This window comes from Bactrocera neohumeralis, chromosome 2 (assembly GCF_024586455.1).
Source record: "Bactrocera neohumeralis isolate Rockhampton chromosome 2, APGP_CSIRO_Bneo_wtdbg2-racon-allhic-juicebox.fasta_v2, whole genome shotgun sequence".
Taxonomy (NCBI): Eukaryota; Metazoa; Arthropoda; class Insecta; order Diptera; family Tephritidae; genus Bactrocera; species Bactrocera neohumeralis.
The window spans coordinates 14,305,055-14,320,025 of NC_065919.1; the positions used below are offsets into that span (position 1 = coordinate 14,305,055).

Genomic DNA, 14,971 nt, shown 5'->3' on the forward strand with positions numbered 1-14,971 from the left:
CTGCCGCAACAACAAAGCAATCGAAATTTCTTTAAATAAGTAAATATTAGGGTGGGTCCAAAAACAATTTATATTCTTTTTTTCGCTACCTACTATGAAAAATAGTATAGACACCTCTAAGCAAATGTCTTAGCTCATACCAGGATGAGCTGTTAATTGTTAACTAAGGGTTCTTGCTTGGAGAACTCTACTTGGAGGTGTCTATCAACTAATTTTTCAAAGTACGAAACGAAAAATATAGCATTCATTTTTTTTGGATCACCCTAATATATGTACATATCAACTACCAACCAAAAAAAAAAAAGGAAAATAGAAATAAGTTTAAAATGCGTGCTGAAAATCAGTAGTTTAAGAAGATTCCATGAAATTGCTGGGCTTTTTAATTAAGATTAAGAGCATATTTCTATCAATAAAGCTTATATGACAGACGATCAAAATAGTCGATGAAAAAGCTGGTGACATGTAAACGTACATTGTGTATTGATTATTTTATGTAAATTCCGTGATTTAACTTATGCAACACACAACTGTGACGTATACGGCATTTGAACCGCAGCGTGGGATTTCGGAATTTACCGGAAACTAACTAGTCATGCCATAAACTAGAATGTGGGAATATTAATAAGCTTGTGCACATGTTATCACAATATGCGTACTTATGTACATATATGTATATGCCAATATATGTACATATATTTTTGTTTTCAGTAAAGTAATTGTGGCCAAGTGGCTACAAAAAGACGTACATACAAACAATCATCTAATCTTGGCATTTGTTTATTGCTGATAATAGTAAAGCGTGTGCATATGAGACATGTTTTATAAATAGAACTTTTTTTTAAGACGACAATGCTTAAGCAGCCAAACAAAAAACTATTAAAGAAAAGCTGCTTATCTAATCACATTTCAATTTCGTCAATATAAATTCTATGCTGCAAAATATACTATCTTTTAGTAAGTAAAATAGCCATATTGAATACACACATGTACTATATGGGTTTAGCAGATATGTTAGGAGGTACTTATCTGACCACGCTTCAATTCCGTCAATATAGCATGTATGCTGCAAAATACTTGTATGTTATCTTTTCGATGAATGCGATAAGTAAGATAATATTTGGTAATACACGTGCCAGCCCAATTTAGATAGGTGATATTCATATTGACACGTACATACATATGTAATATGTGCGTCATGAATCTTTACATCTGTATGTAAATATTTAAAGTAGACTTAAATTTGTTCAAGTAATGTTGATCTTAGAACAAAAATTGAGAATATGCGCATATAAGTACGTATGTATGTTTCTTGCTGAAGGCTTTATGTCTGACCACTAATCCCTTGACATAAGAAGTCTTGACATTATCGACAAAAATATGTTGATCCAATAGGCTTTATCTCTGACCACTAATCCCTTTACATAAGAAATCTCAACATTATCGTCAAAAAATATGTTGATCCAATAAATTGTTTCACGACTCTTGAACTGACTTATAGCTGAACAAATACTTTTATGTAGAAAAATCGACCAAACAATTGGCATAGAGATAATATGAAAGTAGTTTGTACCACTTTAAGGATAAACTATTACACTATCTAATATTCCATTCAATGGGAACTTTGTTGTTAATCTTGCAGATAAGTTTTGTGACAAGATAGCAGATCGCAAATATAACAAGCGCATAAGCGGCGATTCGTCGACGATTATTCAGAAATAAAGTAATTTTTATCTAGTTGCAAGGTTCAGGACATTGCCCTGGCAGTATTATTCTAACAAAAACCAAAATATTTCTTAACAAATAACAATATAGTATAGGATCACAATAAAGTTTATTGAGAAATCGATCAGCCCATAACTTCATATTCATATTCTATTTCATTATGCCAGTTGTTTGTTCGATTCAGCATAATAATTTCGCCCGTATAGAAATTACGAAGCAGATGAAGTATTAACGGGGGATGATACCTTTAGAATTTTCAAAAAATTCAAAATTTTTTTCGCTCTAATCAATTGAAAAACTATTCAGAAATATAGTCCTGAAGTTTCATAGACTTACTTCGAATATTTTGAAAGAAACAGGCCCCAGAAACACTGCACTTCTTGCAGCGGCTGTATAGGTACCCAAACTTTGAAGCTCGTTTCCTCGAAACTAACTTGTTTTGTCCGGCCGTCAAAATTGCGAGTGAATTACTTAACCGATTTACATGAACTAAAGCGTATTTTATAGACAATTTTATACTCAAGTGCGTGATAGAGCGCCTTTCCGAGAAAAGTGGCATTTTGACAGTGGTTTAACTAATTTAATGTCGAAAAACAAGGGTAAATATGACAGTTTTTAGAAAATCCAGGCCTACATCCCCAATTTTTCGAAATTCTCAAAACCGCTCAACTATGCACTTGATAAAAGCTTCATAGTTAAAAAAACATTAACTTTTTTCGTTTTAGATAAGAAGCCTAGCCAGGAAGTTGACGGCCGCAGAAAACGTCAATCAACGGGATCTTTGATATTTCCGCCATTTTGTTTTTTTACATAAAATAATTTTTATTTTGTAGTTCAATAATACCTCTTAATATATATGCAAAAAAATGGATGTGATCTGTTTTTATCCTCCCATAATAAAAGTGGAAAAAATTGCCTTTTTTGACGGTACTAGAGGTTGTCTAGTGGTAAGTCAAGCAAATATACATATCACAAATCTGAAACAAAGTTCAATGGAAAAGGAAGGCGACAAGTGTGTGCTCTTAAATCTAAAAGAAAGAATTGCCACCAAAGTGTTTTATTTTATTTGATCCTGATAATGATATTATAATGGATAAGTGAGCACTGAAGAGCTCAAATTACACGTACGAATGGTAAAATGTTGATTTTTAACGATTATTCGCTCAATAATTTGCACTTTACACGCAATAGACCGTAAATTTGCAACGAAATGTCATTAAAAGGCTGGCAATGAAATTTATCGATTGCAGATAAGCTCGTAATGACAAAGAATTACGCATACGAAACACCCGTTGTGACAGTGTTGACATTGTAGGGTATATTCAACAGCTGCTGCATAAATTTTCCAGCGTCAAACTGAAATATGACATATGCACAGGAACAAAACGATAACAGAAGCACTGAAAAATAATTCTATCAGAAAAACAATTGAAATTTTGGTTTACACACAAGTACACCAGGGAATAAATGCGTGTATTGGCTAGCAGCTGATGTCGTTTGGGCCGATTAAATAAAGTTCCAGTTCGAGTACCGAGTATATTCAATTATAAACAGTGTGATAAATTGCTAATAGGTATGCAACAATGGCAGGGGAGGTGGTTGATTAATGTCAAAAGGGGTGGTTTTTCCTGGAATGGTTTGTAATTTAATAAACCATAGCATTATAAGTGTACGTGCGCGTTTAGTGACAAGCAAAAGTAGAGAATATGCATAAATACAAAGCAGATAGGCAGACAGACTATGAAAGTTTGCATCGAAACTTGACCAAAAAACTATAAAAAAAAATGCAAAGCATTCGTAAAGGGTGAATAATTATGCAAGGGTGTATAAATATATAAATCAAAATGGACGAGTGCAACATGCTGTAATGCGGGTATGAGTGGATATTTGCAAGGAAAGCAGTAAATTTCATATCGGATTTCCGTGAGCGCGTACAGCCGAGATGGGCTAAAATCGATAAGCGAGAGTAAAAAAGCGAAAAAACTCTATGTTATGTATGATTTAAGTTGCTGTGCTGCATTCGCTTAAAAAGCCCTGTAAATAATGCATACTTTGCCAGCACGATTACATACCTGCTTTGTATATAAAGCAAAAAAAAATATTTCAATCTTCCTTAAACGGAAAGAGAGGTGCTTAAAAATATCAAAACAAGCTGAGCAAAGAATGAAAAATGATCGAGAGCACACATACTAGAACATAAAACATGAGGTAAGATTTTTCACTAAATTATTTGAACGTTTGATGAAGGTTAATCCTGACAGAGGACGATATATATGAGATAGCTGTAAACAGCTGTAGATGCGAGTGCAGCTGGCAGCGTACAAAAGCGAGATGCGGCAGCAACAATAAACATGGCAAGGCATTGAAGGAAAATCGAACAATTTAAGAAGCAATGTAAGACACAAATTAAAGTAAAACAAAAAACATAAACATAGGTGAATGTGCCAAGCAGCGGAAGGGAAGCAACTACACATGCACAAGAACAATTTATGGACGCACTTGAGCGCTAAAATGAAGACGTGGGGAATACACACACACATACACACATACATACATACATATGTACAAATGTGTGGCATTAAAAACTAAGGTAACCACTGAAAAAATAAAATCGGAAGAAAAAATCCCTTTGCCAAACAGCTGTCCTTATACTATACGCAATTCGCCTTCGGTACACGTCGATCAATTGTCGACAGCATGCAGCTGGTGGCTGCGGCCCAAGCCGAAATTAAAAAAAAAAAATTCCAAAAGGGAGCACTCAGCAACCCTTATGCTGTCTTTCTTTAACCCGCATAAAAAAATATTATATTTATCTTCAAGATTATAGACTAGAAAGTGCCGGTAATTGGTGGAGAAAAATACAAGTTCCCCTCTTAATCGAACAAAAATAGCAGCAGAACCGAATATAAAAACAGGTGGACTTAAACAATTGCATAAATTGCGTACGTAGAGTTCAATGCAACTGTCGGATATGAGCGCTAAAGACATGTGGCACGTTGCAGCGCAGGTGTTGCAAGCATTTTATCTAAGCTAATGTGTATTAGGTAAATGGCATGTAGTTGTGGTTAGTATTGGCAGAGCAAAAACTAAAAAAATAAATAAATAAATAAAAATGGCTAAAGCCAAGAAATAAATAACAAATAATAAAATATTATAAGTAGTTTATCAACGCGGCAAAAACACGCCGCATTAGGCAGGCAGCCCTTAGCGCATTCAAGCGCAAAGAAATCAGTTGGGATACTCATACCGCTACCGTGCGTATTATACAATAATGGATTTGTTCCACTTTTTTACTCTTGAGGAAGTTTTTGTTGTTGTTTTTCTTCAATTCCCAGCGGTAGCGCTGATATAATACGAAAATTTAGTGCAATATGCCAGTTGGTATGAGAAATAAGAAAAAAATTCTACTATTAATTCGAAGGCTTAGCGCTGATTGGGGCGTATATGTACCATAATTGAAGCAGTCTTAGATTGCTAATACTACACATGCATACATACACATGACAGCTTTGTAAATGTGCAGCTAGCCGGTTCGGTTAAGCGCTGCTAGCTTATTGCTGCTTGCTTTGCAGCATTTCAAGCGGGAAATACCCGTTTTGCGATATGTATGAGGCTGTATTGTTTACCTATTAGTCATGAACAATTACTTAAAAACTTCATTAGGAATTGAACGGATTTCGTAACAATTTAACTGTAAAGTAAAATAACAGAAAACAACTAATTTCATAGGAGAATTTAATAAGACATAATGATTTCATCAATAGAGGCTTTATGAGTGAAAATATTAAAAGTGGAATTTTTTATTATTTAATATTAGTTCGAAATGTGTGTAATTGTGGAATAATTATTCCACTCTCGTTAGGTACACATTTTAATCTGTAAACCTCAGCCCATAATCAAATTGGAAAATCCGAACCGCAGAGCGTGTGTTTTTATTTATTTCTTAGTGGTGAAATTTGGCTTATATAAGTGATTATTTTTTATTAGAATGCGTTGATTATAAAAGTGCTCTCGTAATACCAAATATTCATGCAAAAAAACTTGGAGCTTTTACAAGACTAGCTGTGCTTTCGCATTTGATTCAAAGCTTTTAACAGTTATTTCTCGAATTAGAAACAGCAATTGACTTTGCATACTAATTTAGAACACATTATATAATAAAATGGAATACGGATAAATCTTTCTTAAGTAATTATAGAAACTTTATGTGAAGTTTGTAGCGTTTTTTTATAATATTTAAAAGCTTGATTTTTATATGTGAGTTTAAACATCTCTTCATATATTGGGTGCGCTACTAAGTTATCGCTGTTTTTTTAATGAAAATGCAATTTTATTGTAAGGATGTAAAGCCTTCCCTTTCCTATGAATTATTCGAAGTATTGATACCCCATAGCTAGTCACAACTTTTTCACATCTTTCTGGCAAACGATACGATAAAACTGTTCATCTTGTAATACTATCCAAGAATCAAGCCATTTTCCAATGTCGGCTTGTGAGTGGAACTGCTTTTGAACCATAACATGTGTCATAGAATGGAACAAATAATAATTGGACAGTGCAATATGGCGGCTGGGGTAGTACTCCCCATTTAAGCGTTTCCAGTTAGGTTTTAACGGGTTTGGCAACGTGAGGCCGAACGTCGTCATGCAGCAGAATCACGTTTTCGTGCTTCTCCTGGTATTGAGGTCATAAGGAACCCAAGTTCCATGTTTCTGAATCATACACAGGCCATGTAGTCGCTTTGAAATGGCTTGGTGGGCGACTACCAATGCTGAAGCAAGCTCTTCTTGCATTTGACACGGATCCTCATCGAGCAACGTCTCCAATTCTTCGAAGGTTTTTGGCCTTTCCTTACGCTGACAGTCAAAATTACCGTCTTTAAAGCGACCAAACCAATCACGACACGTGGTTTCACTTGGGGCAGCGACTCCGTAAACTTTTTGGAGTTTCCGATGCGCTCTATTCGTCGATTTCTTAGTTTGAATGAAGAAAATCAATACTTCTTGCAAATGACGATTATCTGAAAAAAAATCAGACACATTCGCATAACCAAAAGTATATGCATGGCACGGCACATAAAAAAGTCACTAAGGTGGAAACGCAGTTTATTTTTCATATGTCTAGGTAAAGTTTATCACATTTTGGTTATATTAAAAAAAAACAGAATCTATTGACCAACAAACTGCTGCGCACCTTATACAGCAGTCACTGCAATTATAAATTGACCAACAAGGTCACCATTGTGGTCCTATTCAACATTTCAGTAGACATGGAGCCGTGGACTAAGCAACAACGTTCGTTTGCCGTGAAAGCTTTTTATCAAAGTGGTTATATTATATTTCGGCTTCGGTAAACGCAATAAAGTTGTGGGTCGAAAACTTTGAAAATATTGGTGAAACGACAAGAAAAAGAGGTGGCTAGAGATTATTCGGAGTTTTTCCAAACCGAGTGATTTCCCGCAATGGCCCGATTCCGTGGCCGCCCCGTTCACCAGACCTCACTGCGTGTGATTTTTTCTTGTGGGGTTATCTAAAAAGTAAAGTTTTGAAGAAAAGAACAGCTTCGCAAAATGCCGTGCACAATCTGATGTTATTTTCAAGTGATTATTTTCAATGTTTCTTAAATGCTTTTTAATGTAGAAAAATATTTTATGAATATAATTTTGATATCTATGTCCGTGTTTTTTTTACACCTACTTCAAAAATGCGGGATTGACTGCCGCACCCTGTATTATATTTCGGCTCCTAGATATTATTCTACTTTCTGCTTTTAGAAAAGAAAACCCACAATCCAACGAAAATAATAGGTTGTCAAAAAAGTCTTGCCGTATTTTCGCTAGTTGGCGCTGAAAGCGCGTAGTTCTAGTTTTATTCGTCGCATCGGGTCATGCTATACCTTTTTGGAAAGCTCATTTCACGCGCTAACACGTGTTTGATTGATTGTCGATTTCTTTCAAGTCGTTCGTAAGTTATAGCGTCGCAAACATGGAGCAAAATAAAGAGAAAATACGGCATATTTTACAGTACTACTACGATAAAGGCAAAAATGCATCTCAAGCCGCCAATAAAATTTGTGCAGTTTATGGACTCGATACAGTTTCCATTTCCACCGCGCAACGATGGTTTCAACGTTTTCGTTCTGGTGTAGAGGTGGTCGAAGATGCGCCACGCTCCGGAAGGCCTGTCGTCGAAAATTGCGATAAAATCGCTGAATTGGTCGAAAGAGACCGGCATTGTAGCAGCCGTAGCATCGGTCAAGAGCTGGGCATGAGTCATCAAAAATTCATTTCAATTTCAATAAAAAAAAAAATAATCAATAAAAATACCGCAAGACTTTTTTGACAATCCATTATATACTACAAAACTTGAAATGTAAATGAGAGTTCCGTTTTTGAATTACTAAGAGCTCTTACAGAAGTAGCAGAGGAAGAGGAAGACCTCCACTCCGTTGGAAAGACCAGGTGGAGAAGGACCTGGCTTCGCTTGGAGTCTCCAATTGGCGACAAGCAGTCACTTTTCACATAGCTTTCAACAGCTTTGAAGAATATAACTTAGAAATATTCTTAATTGGAATTTACTTGCGCTAAGCTGTGGAGCTCACCACAAAACTTTGATTTACTTTTTTTTAAAGGGAATTGATTTAAAAATAGAAATTAAGTGTATTAAATTTCATTTCATGCCTATATTTTATAAGTTTTGCCCGATACGCACTGTGCAAAGATTTGTGTTTGCTGCTGCAAGTATCAGGTATCCAAAGGTGAGTGAAAAATTCTTCAAGCAAATTCCTGGCATTCATAAAAAGCCAATAATAAACGTGGGAATATTTTGCGCATCCTTAAACGACATAAGCGGACACGTACAAAAAAAAAACACCTCAAGCATTGAATTACACAGCAAAAGCAAGGCTGTATACACATACATATATGTATATGTATGTATGTATGTATATATATAATTTAACGTAACATTTTGATTGTTGTGAAAAGGGACATATTCTCGAGGCATTTACACAAACAATTAGACATAAATAGAATCCGGCCTTAGCCTATGTTTATTTCAAATATTTGCATAATACTTAAACGGTTTGATTTTCGCGGCAATAAAAAGAAACTTCGAATATACGTTAAGCCCAAAAGCAAAGAACCGCGCGAACGCGTACACAAGGAGCGCAGCACAACAGGATATCCTGCCTTGTTTTCGCGCTTGTTGCCGCACAGAACACTCCCAACGAGGTATAAACGAAGTAAAGTTTTGTGTGAGCGAAAAGCGCGAAAAAGCGACAGGATGGAACAGCTGCCGACAGCCGTCAGCCGACGGCTGACAGTGTAGACGAAACCACCCCTTTCGTGAAATAATTTACAATTAATATTACAATATTTTTTAGGCGATTTTTCGTGGCCGAAGCAAATCTCGACAACAAATATACGTAGGTACATTTGTGTGTGTTTGTGTGTTTATAAAAATGTAAAACGTGTAGTTGTGAGCATTTGAAGCACGTGGGAAACGTATGCAAATGAAAAATAAACAGATGAAAAAGTGGAATTCAAATAATAAAGGAAATAATATGAGAAAAAAAAAACAATTATGACTTTGCTGTCGTCGATGACGAAGCCAACTAATTGCGTGATAGCGGTGCTGTTGGTGACGTTGCCGCGAGAGAAAAAGCAGCGCGACGGCGGTAGTGTTGCCGATTATGGCAACGGTTGACGGTGGTGGTGGGTGTGTGAGGTAAGCAGGCGATTATGGTGCCGTTGACCGGCAATAAGACTACACACAACGCCGACAAAGCAATACAAACAAACAAAACACATATTGCATATAGACGGAGAGAGAGGCAAAGCTTGTCATACAAATTTATATGCGGCGCGGCATTTGTTGACAGGCGCACAGCAAATATGACGGTCTAAGCGGCAGATATGTATCTGCACAGATACATACATACATATACTGGATGCATAGGTGTATGCAAGTTTGTTGTTTATTTAGCACACGATAGGCGCCGACGACTCTTGTAAGCGAAACATTTATTTACAACAATTCTTGCCACATATGTGTTAAAGCCAATTACTTATGTATGTACATATGTATATAAGCATGTATACAACATGTAGGGACACAAGTAACTATGTGTATTCGTTTCTAACTACATTTCACATTATATGGCTATATTTACATATATGGTATGTACATATTTAGACAAAAATATAAGTGTGTTTTATTATTACCCCGGAAAGCAGGAAACGTATTTTTAAATTGTGCGGATATGACAACGCCGTTGCCGTAGTTGCCGTCACTACGCTGGCGCTACTGCTCACCGCTGACACCACGCTGCAGCAGGGTGATGAAGAGGCGGGTGACACTGCAATATATTCATTTGATATTGTAGCTGATAAAAACGATGACGCCGATGAGGAGGGCGATGACGATGCTGAGGTAGAGTGATTCAGATGCGCGTGCTGGTGATGATGATTATTGTGATGATGATGTTCGCCATCATCACGTTCACGATCACGATGACGTCGATGATGATGACGTTCACCATCACGTTCGCGACGATGGTGCTTTTCGCTACGTCGTTCCTTATCACGCTTATCGCGTTTCTTCTTCTTGCTCTTGCGATGCTCCTTGTACTCGTGCACTTCAATGTGATTATTATTATTGCTCTCCGCATCCATTGCCTCGGTGTGCGCTTCGTCCATTTTCACGACTGTGAAGGTGGCCGCAATCGCGGGTACATCACCGGCCCGTGGACTGTCGAGTGGACCGGCTTGTTCGCCGCTTGCCGTATCCATCATCATCATTTTGATGTAGTGTTAGTTTTTGTTTTGTTACGCTTCGACAACAACAAAAAATTGTTTCGTATAAATAAACAAATATCTGTATATAAATCGGTGGTTTAGAATTTTTCGGAGGTAGCTATGTGCGTGCATATGCGCGTTTGAGTGTGTGTTGAAGGCGGCGGAGTTGTTGACTTACACCACGCTTTGCGCTGAGGAACGCAGTCTTGGCGTGATTTTGGCTACTTTTTTTCGAATCACAGCGGTAAATAATTGTCGATTTGAGCATTTACTTTATACGTTTGCTTGCGTGTGCATGTGCGTGTGGTGCTCGCGTCAAGTCAACGTTGTTTGCTCCACCGTTGTTGGCTTCCTGTGCGTGTTGTTTAACGTGTTCAACGTTTTTGTTGTTTTTGTTTATTTTTGTTGTTTCGTCTTCACTTCGTGTAGCGTTTTACTATCAATTATGCTTTGGCTACACGCGTTTTTAAAGTAATTGTATTTGTTATTTGTTGTAAATTTTATTATTGTGTGCACGTGTGTGTGTTTTAGACCTTTTCTTGGGAATGCTTTGTGTGGTCGTTACCTTATCGTCGCACTTTTTAGCCAAATAGCTATTCTTCTTATACACTTTTTCAGCTTTTCCTCATTCTACACTGTTTCGAGCAGTGCTCGTGGCTAGTTGGCTATAGCTAACTGTTGCTTAATTCACTTTTGCCGTCTTCTACTTCTTAAAACACAAACACTAGCACAGCTCACCTGTAGAGCGACGGTGTGCGAGATTTTTGCTTTCTTGAGAACAGGCGAAATTCTTTTATTAGCTTCACTTATTTCATTGTTTTGTTGCTACACTTTATCCATAAAGCTTCTTTGTATATTTATATATGTAAATATTTCTATATATCTACTGGTTTTACGCTTGCAGCTGTGTTAGTTAAACGCTTATTCATTTGCTGTTTTTGTTACTATTTTTTTATATTTTCCATAGACACCGGTGTGATCTTTCATTTTGTTATTTCTTTGAGTTGACTAACTTTGGCTCAGGTAGCTTTCTTTGCTAAAATTAACAGCACTTTTTTATATTTTTGTATATTTCTTCACAAAAAGTGTTCACAAAAAATTATATAATGAAAACATGTTTTTTGTCTACTTCCAACTTGTTTCTATGCGGGATTGGAGGGGTGTTCTTATTACTTTCCATGTGTTGCTTTTGTTGTTCACTGTGTTGATAAATAAATAATATTAACTATTATTGTATAAATTTGTTATCCGCATGACGCGTACGAAGTATGTATGTACATTTTCATGCCGAAATTTAAAACACTTGAGCTAGTTTGGGCAATTTGTTAAGCAACAACAATTCATTGCTTTTTTAACACGCTGGCTTTTGTCCAGACAAACTGGACCAATTTAAGCTGACAGACTGTGTTTAACTAAAAGCCAACCAATAACCAATGGTTATGAGATATTAAAAAAATGTTGCTACTACAACAACAAAGCTTAAAATCGCATGCCTCGCCGCATGGTTTTTTGACTTTTTCTCCAATGTGCAGTTAAAAGCTGCAACCAAGCCAAAAACTAAGGAAAAAATAATTACATTCTAAAGGAAAAAATCACAAATAATTGCTCCGATGCGGTCAAAGCAATTTAAGCTCGTTTTTTTGTTGTTCTTATTACGGCTATGTAGATATTTCTTTGCCGCTGTCGAATAATCACGCAGATATGCACAAATTAAATACCAAAAACGTTTCGAAACACGAATTATGTACAAAAAAAAATCCGCACTCGTCTGTATATTTATGTTAGTATATTCACTGCAATGCGGACAAAACGGCTCAAACGCAACGCGGCAACGATAATTTGCTGCCTATTTTGGCTGCCTGTCTGCCACACCGAACGCGACGGCGACTATTTGCTGCAATACACGGTTGTACCCGACGTGCAGACAGATGTATGCGCGCTGTTACCAGAATCCACAGGAAGGCCAGCGCGCCGACGAAAGACCAAACAAAAGCGAGACGACAAAAACCCGGCCGACGGAGCAAAATTTACAAAAACAAAATAAATAAAAGTGATTGAACGCACACAAAACACACGTCGAGTCGAAAGCTATATTAAACAAAAACACTTTGTATAACAAACATACGAATGAATGCACCGACCCAGCGACCGGCTGACACTTTGACTTCAGTCACTGACTAACCAACAAACCGGCTGACTATTCGCCTATATCTGGATGTGGCTGGCGGCTGTTTGCCTGCCTGCTTGCTGCAGTCGAGGTAAAGTTGCATATATACACACACACATATATACACTGTGATCTCCTAGAAACTATAGTGCACACAATATGTATGTGCTACACAGCAAATGCGGCGATAATAAATTTTTGCTTATTTGTTGTTTTTCCTATTGATGCAACAGTGCAGGCGCAGGCAGTAGCAGCGGCAGCATAGACGCTAGCTGGCAATAACATTTATTAAACACATTTACTAACCGTACATTGAAACGAGTGGCGTGAACGCTAAGACCGAACGGTTAATACTGACTACACGCCAGCGTTGGGATTCGCTCAGAAGGTCGGTCGGTTGGTCTATCGGCTGTGTCGTGCTCACAGCTCAATAAACATTAGGCTTGCCTGTGCCTGCATTGATCTGCCTATCGTTAAAACAGCCATGGTACCTTTGTGCTCATCAGCTACTCGAGCTGTAACTCCACTCAGCAAACTCAGCCGCCCTTCATTCTTCATGTTGCTCGGTTGTGTTCTTTTGCGGCGTTCTCTGGATGACTAGTTCTCTAGTTCTCTTTGCGCTCTCTGTGCTACATGCTCACCAGCCCAGCAGCAATCAACCACACATGCACACCGGTTATGTTATGTTGAGTTACCGATTACCGGCTGATGAACGGCCTGTTGTTGTTTAGAGTAAACACGACTTACAAACACACACACACGCAGGCATAAATGTTCGGTGGTTTGTGGTGTTTGCAATTGGTCGTGATATAACAAAGGTGGCACTGTTGGCAGCCAGCTACTCTTTGCCACACTCCTCGGCGTAATCCACCATTGCAACAGCGTACGGTACGTACCTTGTACATACCTTATCCTGTTGTTGTGTAGAAGTTCATTCGCACTCGCATGTTTAAATTTATAGGTTTGTTTTATGTTGCGGTTGACTCTTTTATTTTCTCTATGCTGTTGTTGTTGTTGATACCATATCATACTTTGTTGTTTTAGTGTTGTTAACGCACACACACACATATTTAGTAATAAGTACATTTTATAAATTTGTTAGGAGGCTCCTATGGAGTTCGATGACGGCGACAACGTCGGCGCGCCTGTGTGGGGAAAAGAGTTGCTGATTGAGGTGAGTAGGCAGGGAAAGAGTGTAAGGTTAGCGACTCGTATGGTTTCAGCACAATTTTCGATTGTTCCTTACAATGTTGTGAAGCGTGTTAAGTCATATAGCACACAGCATAAATATATGTATGTTTGTATGTATGTACTTTTAGGTATAAATGTATGTTTGCATGTGTAAAATAGCTTTTTGGTTGTTTGTTTTGTTTACTGTTTCTATTATAGCTGGCTTGCGTTAAGTGGAGGTGTGTTTTACCGCTTCACCAACTACTCGGAATAATTTACATACACAAATACAGTGCTTTGACAAAAAATTGGAATAAACAGAGAATTAAACACTAAGGGCCGTTTCCACAATATCTGATTAGCAGCCATTTCTCAGTTAAGTTTTAGTTAAAACAATGATCTTTACCGATTTAAGAAGTCTTGGTTAAGTTAACCACGACTTAACTGACAGATGGCTACTAACCAGATATTGATATACACTTATTTTAAAGTAAAGTTTACCTAAACCCGAAGAATTGGTGCGAGAGAACTTGGTTTCATTCACACGTGAAATAGTATACAAAGTATTTATTGCACTTTTTCAGTTTTATCGATTGAAAACACGAAAGAAATTCTCAAGGTCATACTCGTTCAATGGAAATTTTGCTAGAAACGTACCGAATATAGAGTTATAACAAGTTATCAAAGCATACTTTTAGGCGCATTCACACTGATTTCGTTAAAGTATGACTAGTGAATACATTAACAATCGCGCAGCTGTCAATAAGGAAAAATCCATAAGCCAAAATCAACACGTTGACTGCCACACTATACGAATATTGCTGACAGTTGTCTTCTAGCGCTTATCGCGATGTGACTAGTAGACGAACGGCTGACTCGTGGTCGATTGTTTATTACAAGTCTAACGAAAGCAAATACATACGCTCGCCCGCCTCAGTTAGACACAAGAAGGTCGTTAGACCGATGCAAAGAAAAAACCTATAAAACAACAAACAAAATTCAATAAAAACAACTAAAAACAGCTGAAGTTTAGAGCGTACAGTTGTGGTGGCAGACAATAAAAGTAGCAACATTGAAAGAGTAAATTTGTAAGAGACTAAAGAGCGAGCGTGCAA

The 14,971-nt window shown here is 37.3% G+C and overlaps 1 protein-coding gene across 8 annotated transcripts in view; it reads right to left on the bottom strand.

Moving 5' to 3' along the window:
• Positions 1–14,971, bottom strand: part of LOC126762444 (serine-rich adhesin for platelets-like) — a 58,470-nt gene that overhangs the window by 19,537 nt on the left and 23,962 nt on the right. The window contains exon 1 of one of the 8 annotated variants that reach the window (XM_050479243.1): positions 9,947–11,703. The exons of the other annotated variants lie outside the window; for them this stretch is intronic. Coding sequence (XP_050335200.1) covers positions 9,947–10,522 — 576 coding nt within the window. The 5' untranslated portion in view covers positions 10,523–11,703. Of the gene's footprint in view, positions 1–9,946; positions 11,704–14,971 lie in introns of those variants that run through there. 8 annotated transcript variants of the gene reach the window in all.